Consider the following 26,577-nt stretch of genomic DNA (forward strand, 5'->3'; position numbering starts at 1 on the left):
AAGTCGACGTGTATTGCCGACATACTGAACTAGACCCTGATTCGATGACCTAAATTCAACATTCGACAATCGCCACACAACGATCGCACACGTGAAAGACAGAGCTACCCAGGTTTATTTATGAAGGTAAGACGTTTGAACTTATATATACCAGTACAGAAAGTGAATGGGTGTGTTTTTATGATGTCCATTTGAACAGCAATTCAGTTATAAAACTGGGTGGCTCTAAGCCTAGAGTTGATCATGATCCACTGATCAACCCTCTCACTGGCAATTTAGAGAATTGATGATTATTCTAAATGTCCGCGGGACATGCATCAACCAAGCCAGCGAGCCTGACCCCCCGATCCTGTTAGTCGCCTCTTACGACAAGCATACGACAAGCATAGTCGCATTGTCCGACAAGAATGGGTTGCTGAAAACCATTCTACCCCGGATCTTCACGGGTCCTGGGCTGTGAGGTCCTCTTTGGAAGTGCATTTTCAAAACACCTTTGAAGATCCGGGTTGGACTTGGTCTTCAGTGATGCATGCTTGTTCGTCTAAACATCGTAAACATGTAGGTTTTCATTGATGAATGTAATAAACTTTCTTTTTCTTCTTTTCATCGTCTTTAAGTCGATTGTTGATAGCCAAAAAATAAAAATAAAATTTACATTCTTCACTGACCTGATTTGTGCACGGATGAAAGGTTTCAGGCGTAACATCATTTTCCATTTGCCCTGAGTAAGCGTTATACCTTTCATTGCTGGTTTCTCATTCAGAAACTGCCTCACGTCAACTGCAGTCCGATTTTCGCACGACAAACGACCGCTCGTGTAAAATAGGATAAGACAAACTGTGTGGTCGGGCACTGTGAATAAGCATTGATGAACTGTAGACTGAAGGTTGGTTCAATAGGATGGTCGTCAAAAAATACTTTACTATCTATTTCCTGTGAATTGTTTCTTTACCAATTGGAAAAAATAACTGCATTAACGATAGTCAAAATAGTGATTGCTATCATCAGTAAACCGACTACAATGTCCTCCCGGTGAAAGGGTTTGATACAATTGCCTCTTCTTCGTTTCATTAGCGACTTGCCGATTAACCTCAGATCTCACCAATACATCTTCCATTCCATCGGGAGATGATATATTGTACTATTTTCGTTCAGTTACAAAAACAAGAAGTAAACATGAACATCAACGGGAGTATTTGGATATTGCTCCCACTCCAGGCCGAGAACTAAACTGGAATGACTTTTAAACATAGAATATTTCAATGTACAACCGACACTGCCATATGTTAAATTTACTTCAAAACAATACGATAAAGCCGTTTCTACCATGGTGACTGAATACTAAATAAAACGACCAAGCAGCTGTATAGCGTGTACGTTCACGCGATTATCAGCGACACGCTACTCATTGTGCACACACACATCAGGAAATAACCTTGAACCGTCGTCATTTTCCTCGAAAAACTCAGTAACCTGCTTCTGGGTATTGCACAATAGATATGGTCGGTGATTCAGCCTATCTACGTCAACATTGGCAGTCCGACAACCGACAATTACTTGCACCCGATCGCTAATAAATACTGCCGGTCAATACCCATGCAGTCTGTAACATGTTAGCCAACACCCGATCCACGTCAATACTGTCGGCCCGATCTACCGACAGTCACCAAAGACTGAGCGCAAGGTCATGCTCCTGAACCCGGAAGGCTAATAGACAAGGGATCGAACATCCTCTCCAGTAGGCAGGGAGCCCGAAACGACTCATCTTAGTCAACACAGGCAGTGTAAACCACCAATTAGACGTTGTCAAGGTAAGAAGTGAATCTAACGGGTTAGCCCTGGTCCAAAGGATAACTAATGTCACGAGCTAATATTGCTAATTGTACTAACAGATGACAATGAAAGATCAATCTGCGCTGACAAAGATCACTGATTAATATCAGAGCTAATACACAAGTGGCCAGTAAAATGAGAGCAGCTAAAACAAAACCTACTGTGTCTTGAAATTTGATGTAGTCCCACTGTGGAGCGGATACCTCTTATTTTAATTTGAAACCATGCGCTCTACAGTGGGACTAGATCAAATTTCAAAACACAGGAAGTTTATCTCCATTCTACCATGACGGGGGCGGTCGGGTAGCCTAGTGGTTAAAGCGTTCGCTCGTCACGCCGAAGACCCGGGTTCGATTCCCGATATGGGTACAATGTGTGAAGCCCATTTCTGGTGCCCCCCGCCGTGATATTGCTGGAATATTGCTAAAAACGGCGTAAAACCATACTCCCTCATTCTACCATGACGGCAACAACGCTTTGAAAACGGTGCTCTCTTGCAAAGCGTAACAACACAGGGTACAATCTTAGAACATTCCGACAAGTGGTCACAGGTAGTTAGATATGTAACAAATATTACTAAAGTTCAAGATTAAAAACACCAAAGTCTTGAGTAGCTCAAACTAAGTGTTCAAAACACATAGTTTTTCAAAAAGAAGTTGACAAATAACCCTCCAAACTTAGTCCAACGACAGATGTTTAATTTCTACCAACCTCCTGTGCACCGTTCGGCTTGACCCAGTCATTTCCTGGTAACCATTGTTTGGAGTTCATTTCTTGGAAATCGAACATGCCATTTCCATTGTATGGGTGACAGGTCGTAGAAATAGATTTTAAAATGCTAAACGAATATATTTCTACAACAAACTTTATTAATTAACATTCTACAATATATTTTGCATGTGTAAGTCTTATTAGTTAGTCAGCAATTACCCCAAGTAAATAATAAAAAATAATAATGATAGACTCTCCACCCTGAACATGGATGTGACAGAACTTGACCTACATCACGATTACTCCCGCGTGAAAGCTGTCGATATGGCTGCCAATGTTTACATTTTCCTTGCCTCAGCAGACAGATAACGAAGCAAGATGACAACTCCGATCTAGGATGTGGTTCAACATTAACCAGTAGATTCACTGGCAATGAGCCTGCTGGTACGATGTGATTACCAATGGATAGAGCGAACAAATGGATACAACCATACAAAATCCCCGATTGATCTCCCGTTATTATCATATAAAATGTGCATATATGACACACTCTCTAACTTACTTACTTACTTTGGAGATTTAACGTGCGCTTTCCGACTGATGTGTATTTCGCACACGGGCTCGGCCAGGCCATTTAATGTGTTTCCGAAAGGGGCGAAGGTGGTCTGTGCAACCCAAGAGGGGGCTTCAGGGGTTGCTTATATAGAATTTGGGAATTTTGAGATTTGGAATAGATGCCGATGGGGTTGGGGAGGAGAACTAAAGGAGCTGGGTATGGTGGATGTTTGTTTGTTTATGTGATTTTGATTTGGTAGATTATTATGTTTTTAGATGCGTTTTATTAGTTCCGTTTTGATTAAGAATACGCCTTGAAGTTTTCTAGTTTATTTTGTGGGTTTAGTATTGCTTCTAGAGTGAGAGCCTTGTTTAGATTGAGGGTGGTTTGTAATGCGGTTCGATGTGTGAGGTAGTGTGTGCAGTGGATAAGTGCGTGTTCTGGGGTTTTTAGTTGTTTGCAGTGTGGGCAGTTACCTGTAGTGTGTTTTTTTAATTTTTTTAGGTGGTTATTCAGGTTGGTGTGTCCTGTTTGGAGTTGAGTGATTACTCTGTCGATTTTTTTTGATGGATGGAGAATTTTTGGTTTGGTTAGTGGTTTGCTGAGCACTTTTTTGATTTGGCTATTTGAGTTTAGATATAGGTTATGCCATTTTTGTGTAATTTTTTGTTACACACTCTCTACAGCGAACTAACGTATATAGCGACAAGCCCAAATATCACTAATTAGTGACGTGGAAAGTGAACTGAGAAATTTCACTCAGTGTCAAGTGTCACTTGTCCAGTGTCCAGAGATTACTAGACAAACGGAGGATTGCAAACCCTAGCTACTAAGTTTAGCTCAATACAACCTGAGTAAGTCAATAGAAGATTGAAGAGTGTCCCGAAACCACTTACTATCGAAACCTCGGTATCAAACAAGACCAGCTTAACGAATCCTGGGGGTAGGGGGAGAGGGTAAAGACAAAAGCTCCTGACAGAACTATAAATATACTGCACGCAGACCTCGAGAGGTCAATCTCTCAATATTACAATAGTCAAAGGTGCTTAGCCATGCAGCTCACAGCGAAAAAATGCAGTTTCCGGACCTCCGGACACTTACCCAAAACGCATCCGGGTATCCGTTGGCAGATACTCGTACCTGGCCGTATACCAGATCCATGGTATCTGGCATTGGACACCTCACCGGAAAGCATGCCTCCTGGAATCCGGGTATCCGGCACCGGATACCTCACTGGATACCTCAATCTGGGTGTCCAAGGATCCGGCATCGGGTGCCCCATCGGATTTTTTTTAAAATGTCACAATTTGGGGGTGCATTTTGTTCAATTAAGTGTTAAACACCTAAAAATATATTTGAAACTAACCAAGAAAATTGAACATTGCTGAAGGTATCTCGAAGGTTTCCGGGTGCAATTTTTCGAGATGTCTTTTTACTAGTAAATAATGTTAGCCTGGTCATATCAGATAGCTGGAGTAATATTCTGTGTTATTTTCAGTTGTAAATATCCCCTTAAAGTTGAAATCTATGGGCACATACTTTTGGTGAAAACATTTTTCAATTTCATATATATTTCATTTTAGATGTTTATCATATTTAATGAAAAACTATCAGTCCTGGTATGATGACATCCTTACTTTTTATCTTCATATTCCCAGTTTGTTCTTGCGTTGAAGCGTTCGATTCACCACATCGGTACAATGTGTGAAGCCCATTGCTTGGTGTCACCCATCATGATATTGTTGGAATATTGCTAAAAGTGGCATAACACCATACTCACTCTGCCAAAAAATTGAAATTCATTGGCTATATGCTCACTTGTGCCTTTGTTCCTGGTGGGATTAAGAGATTATTTTGGAACGGTATCAGTACTTTTTACATCTAGACAGACGAGTTCCACTGAAGTTTGAAACAGAATATAATTGCCCCAAATAGATGCATAAGACTAATGGCATCCACAGAAAACACCTAATAAAGTACCGGTACATAAAAATATCAATGTAATTTTTCTACTGACATGGAACTAAACACTTTGTTCAGTTAGCTGTATTAATTGTAGGAAAACATTCAGGGCATTAGTATATTTGATATATGTTCAGTACCTATGTTATGGCTGATCAATATCATATTTTTTTATGCTAATGAAGCAAAACAAAGAATTTGTTTAGATAAAAAGTCATATTTATTGATTTTATGACATTTCACTGGTTCAGAAAGCAGTGGTGTTTGCAAGAGCTTTCAAAAACAGAAACAGATGCTTCAATGCCATTTTCTAAATAAACAAATGAGTCAAATCTCAGAAGAATTCCAAGGTAGAAGAATATGTAAAGTCAATTATTTTTGTGCAATAAACCACAAAAGTCATTCAGATTGTATAGTCAGCGTTGGTGTACTGTGTACACCACATAAACATAGTCACACTGCTGTGGTATTAATTCCTTCAGACTTGATTGGTGTCGTAATAAAACAACCCACAGAATCACACTGATGTGGCATTATTCCTTCAGAATCTTCACTTTCTGAGGTGAACCTGTTGGTTGTTCTGGGGAGGATTATTCATCATCCGGTGAGTCCTTAGTATGGCTTGTCTGAGCTGGTGTCACAGTGAAATCCAGGTACCTGAAACAATTTATAACATCTTTAAAAGCTTGTTATTAAAAAAATAAGAAACAAACATATTGACTATATTGACACTAAAAAGTGTTTTTTTCTCAATCAGTAAGGTACCGTATTCGACGTAATAAGCGCCCAGGGCGCTCTCAAAATTAGAAATAGGGGGCTCTTATTAGAATATTAATTTGGTGAAAAAAACAGAGTTGAAAGATGAATTTCGTGGTTTATGCTGACAGCCTGAAATGTTTATGTATGACAGATATATTTTTCTAGAATTTAATTGCCCATAATTAAGGGTGCATATGACACACCAGTGCGTATTGTACGCGAATAAATGAGTCTTGTGAACATTGATCAATCGGAAGGGGTGCTAATTGGGATTGTTCACTAGCCAATATATTAGCAAATGTTGCCGTGGGCGCTTATTAGAGCGGGGTGCTTATTACGTCGAATACAGTAATGACAATTTATCAAGCAACTGATATTTAACCATGTTAACCAAACTCAGAACATGTAAATAAGCCATAGCAAACCATACATTTTACAGAACATACAACATTGTATCTGATCTTCTAAAACAATTCCTGTAGTGCCACAAGGCTCACCTGAATTTTTCTTGTTTGCATACCCAGGAAGGGTAAACAAGGCAATGCAAAATTGCATAAAATAGGTTCTTATACATAAAAACAGAACTATTTATAATTATCAAAATTTCAATCACACAAGTCATGTAAGCGATCTCAAAATAGTAATAATGAGTGAGCAAGTTAGTTTAGTTTCACACGGTTTTTAGCAATATTCCAGCAATATCTCTGCGGGGACACCAGAAATGGGCTTTTCACACAGTACCGATGTGGGGAATAGAACCTGAGGCTTCGGAGAGCGCTTTACCAACTAGGCTACCCTATCATCCCAAATACAAAAGGAAGTAACATAAGGATTTCATACAACAGATATTTTCGCCAAATATCAAGTCACTATACAACTGAGTGAATTACTGATTAGAGGAGCAAATACATTAGCAGCTGAATCAGGCTTAATTTGAATCGTTCCTTGCTTTAGTTGCAGTGGGGGCCACATTGGAAATAATTATCTCACTTATTATTGATATTTAATATCTACCATTAATTGGTGGGCCAAAATAGACACTGATAAAAAAATTTCAACTGAAAAGAACCACCTGAATCATCAACTATCAACTATGTATACCGTATTCGACATATTAAGCGCCCAGGGCGCTCTCAAAGTTGGAAATAGGGGGCTCTTATTAGAATATTATTTTGGTGAAAAACAACAGAGTTGAAAGATCGTAAATTTCGTGGTTTATGCTGACAGCCTGAAATGTTTATATACGACAGATATATTTTTTCCAGAATTTAATTTCCCATAATTAAGCATGCATATAACATACGTATTATACACGAATAAATAAGTCATGTGTACATTGATCAATCGGAAGGGGTGCTAATTGGAATTGTTCACTAGCCAATATATTAGAAAATATCGCCGTGGGCGCTTATTAGAGCGGGGCGCTTATTACGTCAAATACGGTATTACATTTAAGGGACCGGTCATGTACTGGTATGTTCTTATATATTTTTTACACGACTATCCCTGAAAAGGAAAAATGCAAAGCACTTTAAATTTTATTATCCATTTTTCATAAACCTCCCCTAGAGACCGTCATATTTTTGGGTGGCCCCCCCTGTTTGTTCTGACCTTAATTCGGCTACTGACAATATTCATGAGTAAAAATCATATTTTTATCATTTATCCTATCGTTTTTGAGAATTAATTGAATGAAGATTAACAATAACAGGAAAAACTGCAAAATATATTGGTCTGGCAAAGTGTAATAATAATTATAAAGTCGTTCTATACGCTTTTGGAACTTTTCAAGGGTAATTGTAAATATATGTGTATATTTCCTATTCGAATACTCATTTGATTGTTATAAAGTTAAACAGTATTGGATCTATCGTCTGTTTCTAAATACAGTGGAACCCAACTTTGACTTGCGTGACATAATTAATCATACCCAAAATTCTTAATGCATTTTTATGCACCTGCACAGAGTGGTCAAAGTCCATGTCACACACATAGTTTGCTACAAGGGAGAATCCAATAAGTACAGTTGAGACATCAAGTTGTATCCAGACAAACTGTCTGATAATCGCAAGGGAGGCCTTGGTAGCATCAGTGAGTGAGTGAGTGAGTGTGTGAGTGAGTGAGTGAGAGTGAGTATGGTTTTACGCCGCTTTTAGCAATATTCCAGCAATATCATGGCGGGGGACACCAGAAATGGGCTTCACACATTGAACCCATGTCGGGAATCAAACCCGGGTCTTCGGCGTGACGAGCGAATGCTTTAACCACGAGGCTACCCGACCGCTCCCTTGGTAGCATCAAGGGATGTAGCTAATCCTGACATTAAACAAGTGACATCATCTCTTCTACAACCGCCTCCGTGGTCTAGAGGTAGAGCATCCGCCCAGAGAGCGGAAGGTCCAGGGTTCGATCCCCGGCCGTGTCATACCAAAAGATGATAAAAGATGGTACTTGTTGTTACCCTGTCTGGCGCTCAGCATTAAGGGGATGAAACAAGGACTGGTCGGCTCGCAGTCAGTATACTGTATTCATGTTAAACTGCGGCATGGTATCTCAGTGTGCTAGCACTATACATCAGCATCAGTCCGGACTAGTACAAGCAGCCACACAAACACACACACACACGTACATGCACGTCGCTATGTAAGTGCAATAATCTTGGACGCGACATTAAACCCAATTTCACCTCACCTCATCACCACATGATCAAAGCCTGACCCACTTTTGGTGTTTATCATCTCGCTACGCTCACAACAGCTCATTAGCAAGATGAACTCAATGTCAACTCATTGTGGATTAGGGATTAACAGGGCAATTAGTGTCGGGTGGGTATTATCACTTGCAATTGTCTGTCAATTACTTATTTGAGTAGTGACGGCTTAATTAGTTTCCAACCACACTGACTGCTATGCTACTTATCAATCAGTTTACTATGGAAATGTATCTTGCCCGATTATAGTTTTTTCTACTTAAAAAGTTCTACTTATCAGATATAAAATAATGACAGTTTTGATATGCAATTCTCCCAACAAAGACATTTAACATTTAATATACATAAACTGTACACAAAACCATAAGTTTAGATTAAGTGTACCTACTGTTGAAACTATCATGATGCTAATATACAAGGCACACATAAAAACACACATGCATATACTGGTGCATAGCCAGACATACAAAAAATTTATTTGCATATGTACTCGCTTGTACACATATATACCTCTACATACCGGCATATCACACATACAAACAATCATTAGATTGAGTAATTGTTCAAAAATATTTTACATACAAAAACAAGTGAACAGATTCTGTAATGGCATGGTTAATATCAGGAGATATTTAGCATTTCCATTTTCACAGAATCAGTCATATCCTTTCATGACTCAGATTAGCTTGTAGTGATTTAAATTCACATAAAACTGATTCATGTCAAATGACCCATCCCGCACTTGTGGCACCTTTTATTAAAATACCATTCATTACTTATTTGTGTGTCCAAATTATGCCATTATTAGAAATAAAAGGTATTATTATACAGCATGGATATGATATAAGAAAGCTTTATATGGTAATGTTGAAACTTATGTACAGGAAAACATTGAAATAATTCAATCAATACGTGCATTTATCTCAGAATCTGGTAGATTTAATAATCAATATGGACTTCTCCTTCAACTATCTAAATCATATGATTACATTATTGCTCAAATGATAGTATTGCATTAGTATAGAATTAGTATTTTATGAATACTTATTTTGTATTTGAGCAGCATTTAGATAAGCCATCGGCTTGTTTGCAAATCTAGTTCATTATGAAATAAATATGTTTAAAACACATGCAGTAGAACATATTATTGCAATAGTTACGACTTGAAAAGAAGCAATGTGTAGGATCCTCAAAATGGTATACACAAGAGCAGGTAGTAGAATCATGTTGGTGTTTGTTGTTTAACTCAACACGCAGCCATATTCCAGCTATATGATGGCGGTTTGTAAATAATCAAGTCTGGACCAGACAATCCAGTGATTGACATCATGAGCATCGATCCACACAATTGGGATACAATGACATGGATCAAACAAGTCTGAGAGCCTGATTGACCGATCCATTAAGTTATCTCTTACAACTAGCATAGGATGATCACGTTGATGGGGACCAATTTCAACCTGGAATCCCCACATGAGTATGTATGCGGCTGTTAGCTTTGTTTGATGTCTAACGCTGCACTCAGCAATATCGCAGCCATGTGGCAGGAATCAAACCTGGGTCTTCAGCACGAAGAGTGAACGCTTCAACCGCTAGGCTACCCCACCACCAAAAATTTCCACATGATAAAGTTGTCGTCATGGTTATTATTGTACTAGTTCAAGTGAAAATGAAAATGTTCATACCCTTAAAATGTCTTATCTTCCACTTCACAATGATCACTGATTCAAAAGTTCCCTGTCATTAAATTTGTTCTTGATTCTTCACATCTGGAAAAAAAGTTTCGGCTATTAATCATTCTCACAGAGTAAAGAGAGTAGAAATAAGACAATGAGTCACATTAGCATACAGAGTATCCAGTTAAAGTAAAACATATTTCTACATCATATACATAAGCAAATACTAACATATGGTAGACAGGCTACTTATCCTGTAAAAATAAAACCACACATTTACTTACACGGAGACTATAAAAGTTAATGTGTCACAAGTGAGTGGCTTACAGGAGGTAAATGACTTTATCATCATTGCATTGTTCGCATATTTCTTACCTGAATAGGGGCGGTTGGGTAGCCTAGTGGTTAAAGCGTTCGCTCGTCACGCCGAAGACCCGGGTTCGATTCCCGACATGGGTACAATGCGTGAAGCCCATTTCTGGTGTCCCCCGCCGTGATATTGCTGGAATATTGCTAAAAGCAGTGTAAAACCTTACTCACTCACTCACTCACTTACCTGAATATGTCACTTCAGCTGCCAACATGACCTCAGCTGCAATCGCAATATTTGGCCAATTTTGACGAGGTTGTGAAACATTTCTGCTGTAGGAATATCAGGTCCGCTGGGATATCCCTTTGCCACACTGCTTTATTGCTGGCATGCCAGGCAAACACATATTCCATACAACTGTCAAATTCCCCGCTGCTCCTAATAATGGCCACCGATGAACTGTATTCGGTAATCCTCGCCCCTTTCCGTAAATGCTGCAGAAATGACCGATCGTGTTCAGTGTCTGAGCTGGCTCTCTAATATATCACAATATAGCTTGCCGCAACTTGACGACGCGCATAGGGAGCCGTGAACCAGCTTAGTTCATTGTCGTGTTACCCGTAACAAGCCATTTTACCCATAAAATGGGTTCCACAAAGCGATCGTAACTACAATCAATCTTAGAGACTTACATCGATTATAAAATCGGCTTAGCTAAAGTTTACGCCCGAAATCTTCAGCCATGAAGATACGAAATAGTTTCCCTAAGAGTGGCCTCCCTTGGTCATGCAGACGACGCATTGTCGAAAAATGGCCGAATCGCAGACCTCTGTCGGCGTCAAACGTGTTCGTCGCACCAATTTTACAGTAAGCGAGATCGCTGTCCTTGTTGATGAGGTGGCTGTTCACGACACGACACTGAATTCTTCATTCAGCTCTACCGTCACCAATAAGCTGAAAGGCAGCATATGGGAGGACATCGCTAACAAGTAAGTGAGCTGTGGACTGTCAGAATGTTATCTGATATAATAAACATACGTACCCCAACATGCACCATACCTTTGAAATAATGAATATATTCGATTTAATATTAAATTCAGGTAAATTGAAAATAATAGCAAAACCTAGAAAATAACTCTGGCTGGGACGGGTAACTCGGGTACTTGGGTCGGGTGGGTTCTAAGCAGGACCCGGGTACCCAAAGGACTACTCGGACCCGTGATTAGTCGTGTGATATATTGTTTAAAGACAAGAATTATCTAGAAGTCCATGTTTACACCACAAGTCACTAATGTTCCCATTTCTTTCTGAGCATGCACGCATTCCATCTGACTTATATGTTTGAATAAAGGTAAAACTTCAGTCAACGTCAATGTATGCATGACCAGATCTTTTAAAACGTTTAAAAATACATTTTGCCTACGGTCAAACTATTCCCAATCGGGCAATGAGACCTATTGCGGGTACCCGGGTAGGGTCGGGTAATAGGGGTTTGGGTACCCGGGTAGTAAATCTGGACTCGTCCCAGTCTTAATGCCTTAGTTCAACAAAAACTATAACTTATATAACTGCGTTTTGTCCAGTCAGTAAAATAAAACATAAAGACCCTGCGCTTCCAACACCGACTATCATTTACAGGATCAATGCAAATACAGCTAGTAGCCGATCAGCAACCGATGTTCGGAAGAAGTGGAATGGCATTAAGTAAGTCCAGCAAACGTACCTAACATAAACCTTTGGCTATTTTCTCTAGATTCTACGTATGTAGCCCTATGTTATCTGATATACAATATACTACTGTAGTAGAGCAATGGTACTTATGATGTATTATGTATATCCATATCATTTGACATTCTAAAAATATATGATATTTGAAAGACGCCAAGTACCGGTAAGTATGAGGAAGATATTTGCAAAATACCTTAAAATATTGATTGAGCTCAGCACCCTCAGATTGCTGAATCGGTATTGAGGAATATCAGGTTCATCATCCATAAATTACAGTGAGTGCCCATTTAGATTTGCATACATTTTCTATTTCAACAAGTGTGATGGGTTCACACATTCTTTTTATTTCAACAAGTGTGATGGGTTCAAACATTTATTATTTCATCAAAAGTATGACGGGTTCATACTTTAATGTGCATAATAACAAAGTGTATGTTTTTAATATTGAAACAAGATGTAATGAAGCTTTTGAATGGTAGTCTGAAAGATTAGTCTTTAGACATCGGTTCGATTCCAGGCAAAATCAAACACATCCAGAATCATTATTAACTGCATGTATTGTTATTTTGTGATGCAATGTCATATTTTTAATATCATCATTATTGTTACAATTGTTGCATGTTTTCTAACAACAGATTACCTCAGTAGAAATATAAAGATTATTTGTAGTATTCAAATTGTGATGTTATTGGGACATGTTCACAGAAATAATAATTGATCATAATATGTTGCACTTAATATGATATTTAGAAACTACAGAAATATGTAATGTAATACATTCCAGATGTATACCATGCAGAAAGATAGGTGCATGCATGCATAATTTAACATACTATGTATATATTGATACGGTACCTGTACAAGTAATTACCAGTCATGTAACCTTGACACATTGTACTGGGTACATTTGAAAACATGTTCACTTTTTTTACTGGCCTAACTGAAAAATTATTGCTTACTGATATATATTAGTAAAATACTACTACTTATTCAACAGTTGCCAAACGAGAAAGAAGGCCCAAGAAAATAGAATAAGTTGGTATCTCAACTGAGTCTTTTTAATTGAATCCAATGTACAACATGTAATGTTTGGACATTTCTGTAATGTGAATGCTACTTTTGTTTGCAGAATGTCTGGATGAATAAAAGAGTAAGTCATCTGCACAGCATCAATGGAAATAGAGAAGCCCATAGAAGAGAAGCAATGAGGAACAAGAGAAGAGTAGCAGTGAGTGGTAAATATTTGAAATTATTCTGTTTGGTTCATCATGTTCATGTAACTATTCTGCAAATATTTCTTCAGTTTGCTTGTTCTTTATCACCGTGTTGGCATGGATGGCCCAATTATGTAAGGCACCACAATTTGCTGTGCATAATTGCATCCCTTGGGCTTGACAGAAACCGATGGTCGTGAGTTTGAATCTAGGTTCGCCCCGAATATGTTTCTAGGGTTTGTCAGCATCATACACTTGCTTGTGGGTTTCATCAAAGTGGTAAACATCTAAGACCTGCATCACTTCCCTGCTTTCTTCCCACATCAAGCTAACACACTGTGATATAACTGGAATACTGTTCAAAGTGGCGTTAAACCCTACTCGCTCATTTAACACCACATCCAGCAATAGTTCGGCTATATCACAAGGATTATAAATAATCAAATTTCAAATCTTAACCAGAAAAACCAGTGATTGATGTGATGAACTCGATCCGGACGCACCAATGATGACTGTTATGGACAATATCCCACGTCATTGGGGTACGATTTTGAGCGATCAATGAGCCCACTTACTACCTCATCTATTACTTTGGCTTGTATGGCAAGCATAGGTTGCTAGGAACCATTTTAAGAGATGTCAGTTAATGATTGTTTCAACTCATCAACATGGAACAATATATATCTCAAATGTTTAGTATATAACAAGACTCATATATGATAAATTAGGTAAATTTGCTGCCTTCTATCTGTAAGTACATGTTGCAACAATTCTTTTTTATTGCTACAATCTTTCTACATAACTCTGCAGAAACTGAAGCCCAGCTTGAGATCCCTGGTTGAGTACTCGAGGTTGTCAGTCTGGAAGGACCCCTCCAGATTTAAGAAGTGATGAGATTGCAATGAGGAGAGTCCTGTTATTTCAATGGAGGCCCGCCGAGAAGCTGCATGCCAAGTGGCACCCGGACTAACTCACAAAGGCAGGTCTGGCCAAGTCGGAGTGGGACCCTTCAAGGACATTGAAGAAATTGTTGTCTTTGGCCATGTGGTAATCACTTGAAAGGAATGATGAATGGGACTTATTGTCTATAAATGTGGACCAAAACACCAAATAGAATGTTCACAATTCTACTAACACTATGCAACAGGGATGGAGCCCATCTGGCCTCCCCTCATCCTGGTTCCTGTTTTCCATTGCAATATAGAAGGAAAAGGAGATTTGAGGGCAAGTAACTCTGAACTGGTGATCGGAACTGGTAATCCCTGGATAACTAACCTTCCCATGATGACCCGTGAAGATTCCGGGGTAGAATAGGTCTTCAGCAACCCATGCTTGCCGTAAAAGGTGACTATGCTTGTCATAAAAGGCGACTAACAGGATTGGGTGGACAGACTCGCTGACTTGGTTGATGCATGTCATCGATCCCAATTGCGTAGATCGATGCTCATGATATTAATCACTAGATTGTCCGGTCCCGACTCGATTATTTACAGACTGTCGTCATATAGCTGGAATATTGCTGAGTGCGGCGTTAAACAACAAACCAAACCAACTGGTGAGCATGGTCTGCTGGCGCTTTCAAGCAAACAGTTATCCTGCTCTGTTATGAGTATTGAAGAATAGGAGGAAATTGCATACAGCATCAGGAACCATCATGTGAACACTGTTCAATATGTGATATAGGCATATAGATAAAAGAAATTGATAATTTGTTTGTTGTTAATGTTTCATTAGCCAGCTGTGTAAATTGGGATGTTCCAAGATTTTGCCCCCATTTGATAGCCACAGTTATCTCATGAAACCATATGTTTCCTTAGCACTGGGAAAGTCTGATGACACATTGATCTGTTATGTCAAAGGTCTATGTCATAGCCAGACAAAAAGTTTGTTTATGGTCAAACTCTTCCTTAGGTCAGGGCTAGAAGTTGGCAAAAGGTCATGCATCACCTACATATACTTAATTTTTCTAGGAAGTGCCTTTTCCTGCAGAAATCTAAATAACTCTCATACATATAGTGGTATATCATGTTCATAATTTTGTCAATGTTACATTAAATTCCACCAAAGGACATCATATTTGGTTTTTGTGCTGGATAGCTCTTTGAAATGTTTTCGAAATATTTGTCACTGATACTGAAGGTCAAATTCACTGTCAAGGTCAAAAGTGATACTCATGAAGGGTTGACGTGTAAGATCAAGGCAATAGTGAAGGTCATTCATAAAGTATATTTTCCATTAAAATGCCTATTTCTGGAGATATTTGTGAAGTATTATGCATGCAGTATTATATGTTATATTATTTGAATACTCATGTATGAGCAGTGGTAACAAATCACAGTCACCTAATTTCAATGAGTATCATAAGCCATATTTTCATTGTTGCATATAATTCTTCCTTGGGCCTTCATAAGTGGTATAAGTGATATGAAGCCCTTTACAAGTGTTTTTGAAATAGTCGCAACTGATATTGAAGGTCAAATTAACTTTCAATGTCTTTCAATAATGTTCACAGTAACTGAGGAAGAGCTCTTTGTAGTGCGATGAAATGTCACATGTCACCTGCAGAGTGAGGCATATTGTGTTTCAAACTTCAATGAAGCTGGTATGTCTTGATATAACAAGTACCGTTACAAATAATCTTATTATCATCTCACCAGGACCAAAGGCCAAAGTGAGCACACAATCGATGACTTAATACTTTCACTCAGAACTAACTGGAAGTCTGAACATGAAATTTAAGGATATCATCATACATGTATTAGAACTGATGTTTGTTCATTAAACAGCTTAATATCTAAAAAAGAATTATAGATGAAATTGAAAAATTGTCTTCTCCAAAAGTACATGCCCATAGATCTCAACTTTAAGGGGATATTTACAACTGAAATAACACAGAATATTACTACAGCTATCTGATTTGCCCAGGCTAACATTATTTACTAGAATAAAGACATCTCGAAAAAATGCATCTCGATATCCGCTGGATACCTTCAGCAATTGTCAATTTTCATGGTAAGTTTCAAAATATATTTTTAGGTGTTTCACAATTAACTGAACAAAATTGTGACACTTTTGGGGGAAACTCAGAATGAGGTATCTGGTGGGGTATCCAGTGCCAGATCCTTGGACACCCAGATTGAGGTATCCGGTGTCGGATACCCTGATTCCAGGAGGCAGGCTTTCCGGTGAGGTGTCCAATGCCAGATACCACGGATCTGGTATCCGGCAAGGTATCTTCCACCCGATACCCGGATGCGTTTTGGGTAAATGTCTGGAGGTATCCGGAAGGGATCGGATACTGGAAACTGCATTTCTTTTGGCCAAACTGTTTCTAAACATGGGTAAAACATAACCAGCAAACAAACTATTATATCCATAATGAATCGGAGATGTAAGTATCAAGAAAAAAGCGCTGAACATAACCTATCCAGCTGTATCATTAGAGATATACAACAAGCAATGTGCAATTATTGAGGAGGCAAATATTATCATAAATACTTGAGAAATATCTGAGTGTACATATAAATTCCCTTATGTTGGAAAATCATAGTTACAAAAACATTTTCAGTACAAGAATAAGGTAGCGAACATGTAGGCGATAACATACATCTTATTCCCAAACACAGAATGTAATGACACTGTACAATGACAACCGGCGGATTTTGCCGAGCGGTGTCGGAAATAAAGCCAGGGGGCGGAAAGGTCACTAGACGGGGACACGAGCAAAATACACTCAGGTGACACTCGTCAGTTTTGGTCTCTTCTCCATTTACGCATTAACAATTTTCGAAAAAAAAATAATTGTTCAAAAGAATTCTTGAAAGAAATTGAATATTTTAGGAAACATGTGGAAATCTGTTGGTGCCAGGTCTGGCGAGTATGAAGGGTGAGGAAGCACTTCAAACCTAATTGTCGCACAGCAGCCTTTGCAAGGCGGGAGGTGTGAGAAGAGGTACAACAAAAAATCCGGTATATAAATTGGTTATATGTTATTGGAAAATGTTGGTGGCCTGATATTCCACAAACGGTGCGTCAAAACGCAGCCATTGTCGATTTGCAATGTCTTAAACGGCATTGTTTTCACACTTGTTCAAAAATATCTTGGTGGAAAACCGTAAAGCAAAATGCACGTGCAAGTTATGGCATTCGTATCTCGTGGTGGTGGCTATAAAAAGGCAATCTTAAGCCAATAATTTGTCATTCAATTGTCAACATTTTTCAAGTGTGAAAATGCCGAGACTCAGCGCTGCCGATCGGAACATTGCCATAGGACGTATATCCAAAGAGGGGAATCGCAGTCTTCTGTTGCGCGCCACTTCAATGTCCACCACAACACCATTTGCCGCCTTTGTGACCGGTACACACAGTTCAATTCCACTGCAGACCGTCCGAGAACCGACCGACCGACCAAGAGTTACCACCCATGCACAGGATCGCTACATTTGACTATTCCACCTACGTCATCGCAATGCCACAGCTACGGAGACTGCAGGACGCATCCCTGGTTTGAGGAGGATATCGGACCAGATTGTCAGGAACCATCTTTGCGTGGCTGGAATCCGACCCAGAAGACCAGTTATCGTCTCTGGTTTGCAACAGATCAATCGACAATGACGCTTGCGTTGCTACCATACCTTACAGCCTTGGAATGTGAGAAACTGGAGTCGAGTGTGGTTTAGCCATGAATCACGATTTCTGTCATCATGGAAGACAACGTGTTTATCGTCGTCGAAACGAGGGGCGGTCGGGTAGCCTAATGGTTAAAGCGTTCGCTCGTCACGTCGAAGACCCGGGTTCGATTCCCGACATGGGTACAATGTGTTAAGCCCATTTCCGGTGTCCCCTGCCGTGATATTGCTGGAATATTGCTAAAAGCGGCGTAAAACCGTACTCACTCACTCACTCGTCGAAACGAGCGTTTTTGCCCCACATTGTGTACGTGAATTCACAAATTCGGTGACGGTAAAGTCATATTTGTATCTATGATATTAAATTAAATATATCGACTTTATTAGGTACAATAAATTTACTAAAATCTACCCGTGTGTCTCTTTTTTTTGAAGAGTGTAAATGAATTTGCCCTAGCTATCTTTTAATATGATAAGTGATCAAATAATATTGTTCAGAAAAAAAAAACATAAACAGCCTGCTCAACTGGCGGAAGAGTACTTTTTCATAGTTACTCATATTTAATTGCATACGAATGCTCTTGATTAAAACAACTCGTGTCTGTATCAGTGTTATATGGCAGTGTATTGTAACTGCATTACATTTTTCAGTTAAGATTCGGTAAAAGTTCTTTGCATTATATTTGGTGAATAAAACACGAATATCCCCGTTCATAAAATGACTACTTATTTGTTTTGATGTCAGTAAATGAATAATTGTTAATGCCACAGAATGTCTTAAAATAAAACACGTATATCCCATGGCATTGTTATGTTAGTCTAGCCTGCAATACGTTAATCCGCTGTCAGAAGATGATGATGATGATGAAGGTGATGATGATAATGATGATGATGATGATGTAGGAAATGTCAGTGTGAGGCACTGTCTGAGTGGCCAATTGTCTTTTGGGGACATGGTTCTTGTTGGGAATTGTCCGACTCTCAAGACAGGTAGTCCTCCACCCGACGATTGCTGATGGACAACAACAGGCATACCCACCGCTACTTAGCAAATTTAAAATAGTTTTCTGCACAAAAACAATAACGAAAACCCTTCGATAATCATAACAAATCTCTGCGAGTACGTAATACGATTCCATCAATATCATGAGCATGTGTTTATGAATCATGATGATGATACCAGACGTTCGCGGAAAGGTGATGTTACATGCCCAAGGTAATCACCGGTAAACTAGGAAACAAAAGTCTTGTAGCTTATCTCCTAACTCCCTCCCTCAGCGTCAACAGAGCAGTTCGGTTTTCCTGAGTCCTTTGTTCAAGATCATATACCAAATATGTTTGTTTACATCCATTCAGTTTGCCATGGGGCCTGAGTCCGTCAGATCAACTTCCGGAACAGTTCACTTCCGGAAGCAACTACAGGATCCCGAGTTCCGCCGGAAGTTCATCCACACCTTGATACTTTTATTTGCGTTCCTAGCCATGGTAAGTTTTGTGTATCTCCACTTATTTCATTATACAATTAACCTGCCCTGAGGTTCAAACTGCAAAAGGCAAACGTTTTTGGATAACTCTTCCACTTAGATATTTAACAGAAACACACATGAGGAAAGGTGTAAGTTTCTTGCATACATAACTCGAATATCGTTACAAATTACCCTTGATTTTTATCGTTGTTAAATTCGCTAATTCACTGTGAATTTACACATGTTCAGTCACTGTAAATTCAGTAATTCACCGTGCATACCTCCAATATTTTTACAGGGTATTAGCCGTTCCCAACATGGCCCGGCGTTCTTGGACTTTGCCCAGATCACTGGGAGCAATGTAGAGGAAGCATCAGTCTTCTACACGTCCCTCGCGGCAGGGGGACTCGTGGGATCAGCCATCATGGGTGTCCTCATTGAGAAAGTAGCCAAGTACAGGCAAGGCCTGCTGGCCATTTTTTCCCTACTGAGCACTGTCAGTGACAGCGCCTTACCATGGAGTACGAACTACGTCTTGACCATTTGTCTATTTTTTCTAAATGGGACAGTAACATCAGCTTTTGATTCAGGTAAACTCTACTCATTTGTTGGAAATACTTAGCAGCAATAAACATATATACTTACGGAAAAAAGATACTGTGCTCCATATAAAGTGGTGTAAATGTTGTTATTGAAAACAAAAACATAATATTTGGTTTTTCGTCTGATCAATGTTTTATTTCAACAAATTCATAGACAGACCTCATACACGGTAACAGGAGACAGATTACCTCACGCTAAAAGAGGGTTGGTAAACAACTCAATTAACAATGTCAATATCGGGTGTGACCTCTATTGCTTTGACAAAGTCGAGGAAGCGACGGCGCATTGAAGACACTAAATATGAACTAGAGATCGGTCCAGCTGATCTTGCGTTGCCGCCTGTCATAGGCGTCCTTCTATCTCATCCCAGACATGGGTAGAGAAGTGGTGAAACAGAACAGCAATGTTATGCTTCCTTTAAACAATCGTTACTGTTGTGGACGGGTATTATCCTGCTGAAACGTGATGGTACGTCCGTGCATTAGCAGAAAGTGTAGAACATGAGCTGTGATGATGACGTCGTGGTAGCATTCAAATCAATCTCTTTAAAATCAGATCAGTTCTCGCTGTGGCTAAACAAAGATCTGAGGACATCCCATTAAGGGTCACATCAGAACGACCTTTCATCCAACCAATCAGAGCGTCGCTTACCAAATCATGAAAGTGACAGTCGGAATGTGTTAGTATTCCGAACGACAGTTACGGGTTTTATGATTATATCCATACAACCTAAGCAATCTATAAGTCAATCCAGAATATTCTTCTTATCAGTTTGAAATTTTTTAAATCGAGAATACGTCAAAATATGTTTCGAAGCGTAGTCACCAGTTTGAAACTTGTTTCGTAAAGCTCGAGACAGCTGCTTTCTGATTGGCTAATGTCGATTTCTTGTCGGTCATATCATTGGTCGGTCAAAATTCGCGAAAGGTCGTTCTGACGTGATCCGTAATGGGATGTCCTCAGATCTTTGTTTAGCGGTAGCGAAAACTAACATCTGATTTGATGAGATTGCATTCAAATTGATGAGAAGTGTTGTCCCATGAATTGTGATGACAACCCATACCATTACCCTTCCACCCCCAAACAGACCACGTTGAGTGACGCAACCGTCGCTAAAACATTCTCTTTGATGCAAGTACACATTTGCCAGAGCTGTCGAGATGAAACTCATCTGTGAACAGTTATCTTCTGAAACTCAAATGTTGTCTACACCAAGCTAAAGAGTGAAGTGGGGCTGGATCTCGTGCTCCCTCAACTGTTTGCTTAGGGTTCTGCCGCTAATTGATCTGAACCTAGGAATTGCCCTGTTAATGTGGCAGTTTGGTGACGATTCGGTAGATACACCAACCGAATATGGTTGTTTTGTTGTCCTGATGTCACATGTGGACGACCGGCCCTTGGCAAGTCATGAGTGTTGCCCTTGCTGTTGATAACGTCCCCAAAGAGATTATGATGTGTTTCGATGGACATTAAAATGTCTGGCCACTTTTGGCATTTCTGTTCACATCATATCCACGACGCATACACTCTAATTTTCAGTTAGTCGTTGAATTGCGTAACAGTTAATTACGGTTAAACAATGGTGTTTTTATTAGCTCATGATAGCTTCACAGTGAATGTGTGTTCATGAAAAACACATTTATGAGTTTCATACTCCAAACAAACACGTAAATATCCAATTTGTGCGCCGTGCATGAACTTACATGTGCAAAATGAGAATCACGACTATAAAGTCGAGGAGATGTCTTTATGAATAGGTATTGGAGGATGCATTATTTAATTGCAGGATGGATTGATTCATATTGAGCCTTATATAAAGCACGGTTACTTTTTTCCGTTGGTATATTTTATGACAATATATCACAATGGTCTCAACAACGGGAAACTATGAACATTTCTCGTCATTACAACCAGGAATTGACATGATCAATGTAACAATTTGCTGTCTGGACCACTATTTGATTATATATTGTATAAATAATCAGGATATCATTCAGGTTGTTATTTGCATTTGTTATCTGATTAGGCGATAGCGATAGCTTTAACTTATATATATGTATTTGGTTGCTTATATATTCAGTAAAATGATTATATATTTCAAATAAGTTTATATAAAATGCTAAATGTAGGTATGATGATTTCAGGTGGAACTTTTGACATGATGCACACTTGGGGTGTAGGAGGCAAGATGTATATACGGATTCTATCCTTTCTCTATTCCGCCGGAACGATCATAGCACCGTTCACCGTGGAACCCTTCCTATCCGAGAAAAAAGACTACAACGCGACCTTCTGTGACATACATAACGTCCCGCAGTCTTATAACTACACCGACGGACATGTTGCTGACATCTTGAATGAAACAACATTCCTTATTCCGGAGAGTTGTCTCCCTTCCGAAAGTCGCATTCAGTACGGATACCTGATAGCAGGAGCGATCAGTTTGCTGTCAGGAATCATGATTACTGCAGAATGCTTTTTGAGTCCTCAAAACGCGAAACGTGAAACAAGAAATGAGAAACTTCGAAATCCTCGGGTGCTTCCCAGATGGTTGCGTCTGCTTGTCCTTGGGAGTGTGGGAGGCCTCTATTTCTTCAACTGTTCTTCCATCAGTGTCATCATTGGCTACATGATGGCGTATTTTGTAAAGGACCTTGGATGGAGCAAGGGAAAGACTGCCAATTTAACATCGCTCTATTGGGCGAGTTTCGCAGCCTCTCGCTTGCTGTGTATGCTGTTGGATCGAATCCTTAACCCTCGTCAGCTTTTGTTTATTTCTAATGGTCTTGGCGTATTGTCTGTAGGTGGTCTGTGGCTCAGCATAATTTATAAATCCGACCCAGGGATATGGATCTGCATGGTCCTTGCAGCTTTAGGAATGTCAGGTATATTCCCAACTGGACTTGTGTATATTGAAAATGACGTGATGAAGGTATCAGGGGTAGTGACGACAGTCATCTGGATAGCAGGGAGCTCGCAAGGAATTCTGATGCCTTTGTTGCTCGGTTACCTCCTTCAGATGGTATCCTACAAATGGTACATCTACCTGGCTTTAATCGAGGCCGTTTTGGCCTTCGTGTTTTTTGCGTCTCTTGTTCTGATTGTTAAGACGCTTGTGACGAAGTATGGCTCTATTGAATTGGAAAATACAGTTGATGAGGAGGAGACATTTATTGAGAAAAACGATGGAACAGAGAGCAAATGCAAAACACGATTGAACGTTTAGACTTAACTTATACAAATAGTGAGTGAGTGAGTATGGTTTAACGCCGTTTTAGCAATATTCGAGCGATATTACGGCGGGGGACATCAGAAATGTACCCATGTTGGGAATCGTTTCAGCGATATCCTAGCATGTGTGCATAATAATTAAAGGGACCCCAAAGAGAAAGCAGGTCTTGGATTTCAGCAATATTAAGACCACTAAAACGGGAATGGTTCTGACAAACCAAAGATCATACCAAGGGGACATCTGTTATTCGAACCCACGAGGAGTGCGGAGCCGTGAGGAGTGTGGAGTGGAGAGGAGTGCAGAGTGGAGAGGAATGGATATCAGTGGAACGACTTGGAGAGGAGAGGAGAGCGGAGAGGAGCAGAGATTAGCGGAGCGACCTGGAGAGGAGAGCGGAGCAACCTGGAGAGGTGAGTAGAGCGACCTAGAGAGGACTGGGGAGCGGAGAGGAGAGGACAGCAGAGCAGAGAGGAGAGTGGAGCGGAGAGGAGTAGAGATTAGCAGAACAACCTGGAGAGGAGAGCGGAGTGGAGAGGAGAGGACAGCAGAGCAGAGAGGGGATCGGTGCGGAGAGGAGTGGAGAGCGGAGCAGAGTAGGGATTAGCAGAGCGTGTTGGAGAGGAGAGGAGAGCAGAGCGGAAAGGAGAGGACAGCAGAGGAGAGAGGTGCGGAGAGGAGTAGAGATTAGCGGAGTCACCTGGAGAGGAGAGCGGAGCGGAGAGGAGAGGACAGCAGAGCAGAGAGGAGAGCGGTGCGGAGACGAGTAGAGATTAGCGGAGCGACCTGGAGAGGAGAGCGAAGCGGAGAGGAGAGGACAGCAGAGCAGAGAGGAGAGCGGTGCGGAGAGGAGTGGAGAGCGGAGTGGAGTAGAGATTAGCAGAGCCTGTTGGAAAGGAGAGCGGAACGGATTGGAGATGTATTCATTATCGGCTCCAATGTGTATTCATTTTCGGCTCCATAATGTATTCAATATTGGCTCCATTATGTATTCATTATCCAGTGCAAGAAGAAGAAAATGGTTATATATATAAATGTGTCACACTTTGCATTTACAGTGGTTAAATGCATGATTGTAACACATGTAAACTAGCAAGTCCAGCCTCATGAGACATATGGGACACAAATGTACATAAAACATATCAGTGAAAGTATTGTAACATATGATCATCCCTTACGTCCGAAAGCATAAACACCATTTCCACAAATGCTATGACTGACAAACAATTCCAAGCATGAGTTCCGAAGTTGATACTTCAGTTTATGCATTTAGTTTGATTGTCGTAAGTCTGTCTGAAACTGTCTGTCCACACAAAATGGGTTTTAAATATGGACATTTTCTTTTTTTCAAATGTTTACTTGCCTTTGAATGTTTATGTATTAATTCGGAAATGAAAATGTGTTTGAACAGTTTATTCTCTCTACTAACCGGTACTAAATGAAAATGTGTTTGAACAGTTTATTCTCTCTACTAACCGCTACTAAAATAAGAGGATCATAAATGTTTCCACTGTGTGAAATATTGGGTTCACATTGCTTTATTTTCGCATGTACTGATAGCCTTGCAGTCATGTCACGTATGACCTAATTAACCTCTGGCTAAGCGAAACACGATTATGCAGGTTGACACAGTTCCATCAGGTCACCAGTGGAGTGGAGTGAGTGAGTTAAAATTTAACGTCACATCAGCAATATTTCATATATATAAAATTACATATATTTTAGACTTAATAAAAACCTGTCATCGATGGACAGTACAATAACTAGAATATCACAAATTCGATTTAAAACTAGTTGAGAACATTTAAAAGAATAAATTATCAGGAAACAACACAATATAAACACGGGCTATAGATCACCAGCAACTGAAGGTAGATCACCACACTAGGGACCAAGGTGACTTACAGTATTTTAGCTTCCTGTATGGACTCCAACAGGATTTACACCATCACTTCAGCCGGCGGCGATTGTTGTCAAGTTTAGCAATCAATTAAACCTAACAAATATATTATGATTAAAAATGTTGTTGGCCTTAATTTACTTTCAATGATGTGGAACTTATGTACCCTCTCAGGGGGACAGTACTTTTACAGTACTTTAACCCCTTTGGAGGATACGGCCACTAACAATCTTAGTTACTTATTTAATCTACCATTTTAAAAAACATTTAGTTTTTTACAACATATACATCACATTGGGTCAAATAACTCTATTTCCTTTCAAACGTCAATGATTAAACAAGAATTAATACTATTAAAAACATCTTTAATAGATGATGATTTGAAATATGTATCCCTTGTGATGGAAAAATCTACACAGCCAAGCAGGACATGCCTGATGGTGATACTTTCATCACAGAGGGATACAAAACGGATGATCCTCACCTTTCAATAAATATTCATGTTTATATCTTGAATGGCCAATACGACATCGTCGTATAATGACCTCTTCAAATCTGGACTAATAACCCAAGTAGGTGTAAGCGATAGTTGGTTTTATTACATGTAATTTGTTAATACCTTCTGCAGCCGCCATTGAGTCCAACATGACTGGGTAACCAACAAAGGACGATGTCGTACTGGTCATTGCTTTGTAAGATTGTTATGTAATTCTACAATTGCTCGTAAAAGATGATGTTCATATGAAATATTCTTTATGGCCTGCAGACAGGAAAGGGAATCGGAAAATGTGATGAACTGTTTATGTTTGTAATATTGCCTGTGATTCTGCCGTAAACATTGAACTGTCATTTGGTAATTGTCAAGATCACAGATAATCTTGTATATATTAATTAAATGTTAGTACTTTTGATAGATGTATTGGTATGGTTAAATTAGTATATTGAGCTTGGCGGGTGGTTTTTGGATACTGTATAACTGTGTACTTTCAGGGAAGCGTGACTGGATACGGCTGATAGCTGGGGAGTTTACTGGTGTAACAATAGGGAGGTCAGGGGTAGCTTGGACTTTGGGGTCAGTTTAAATAGCAGGGTAGGGTAATAATTTGTACAGTCAGCCAGAACCAGTATGTTCATATGAGGCATGGACTGACATTGTGGGAGCTTTCTTCTCTGGTTGGCTGTCCCGGAACTGACCGGTCATCCTTATAACTGTGTAAGGAGAGAAGTGTCTCCGAAATTGTAAGGCTAGAAGTGTCTCCGAAACTGTGTTAGGAGCGAAATATCTCCGATTA

General features: G+C 39.6%; 1 protein-coding gene and 1 long non-coding RNA gene across 4 annotated transcripts; one reads left to right on the forward strand and one right to left on the reverse strand.

The window, feature by feature from the left end:
- LOC139448391 (sodium-dependent glucose transporter 1-like) lies at positions 1-26,577 on the forward strand. 3 transcript variants are annotated; one of them, XM_071229935.1, is made up of 4 exons: positions 1-126; positions 19,444-19,572; positions 19,852-20,143; positions 22,301-26,577. In XM_071229935.1, exons 1-4 carry the CDS (start codon positions 121-123, stop codon positions 23,380-23,382), a joined length of 1,509 nt encoding a protein of 502 aa, XP_071086036.1. In that variant the 5' UTR covers positions 1-120; the 3' UTR covers positions 23,383-26,577. The 3 variants fall into 3 exon arrangements, with proteins under 3 accessions (XP_071086036.1, XP_071086037.1, XP_071086038.1); XM_071229936.1 differs by lacking the exon at positions 1-126 and adding an exon at positions 1,553-1,811; XM_071229937.1 differs by lacking the exon at positions 1-126 and adding an exon at positions 14,438-14,506.
- LOC139448518 (uncharacterized) lies at positions 5,371-10,849 on the reverse strand. The gene is made up of 3 exons (XR_011652093.1): positions 10,764-10,849; positions 10,217-10,300; positions 5,371-5,719 (listed from the first exon to the last, which is right to left on the reverse strand). It is a non-coding gene; the product is annotated as an uncharacterized lncRNA (long non-coding RNA).

Source organism: Haliotis cracherodii, unplaced genomic scaffold, assembly GCF_022045235.1.
Source record: "Haliotis cracherodii isolate W230 unplaced genomic scaffold, xgHalCrac1.p SCAF_7, whole genome shotgun sequence".
Lineage (NCBI taxonomy): Eukaryota > Metazoa > Mollusca > Gastropoda > Lepetellida > Haliotidae > Haliotis > Haliotis cracherodii.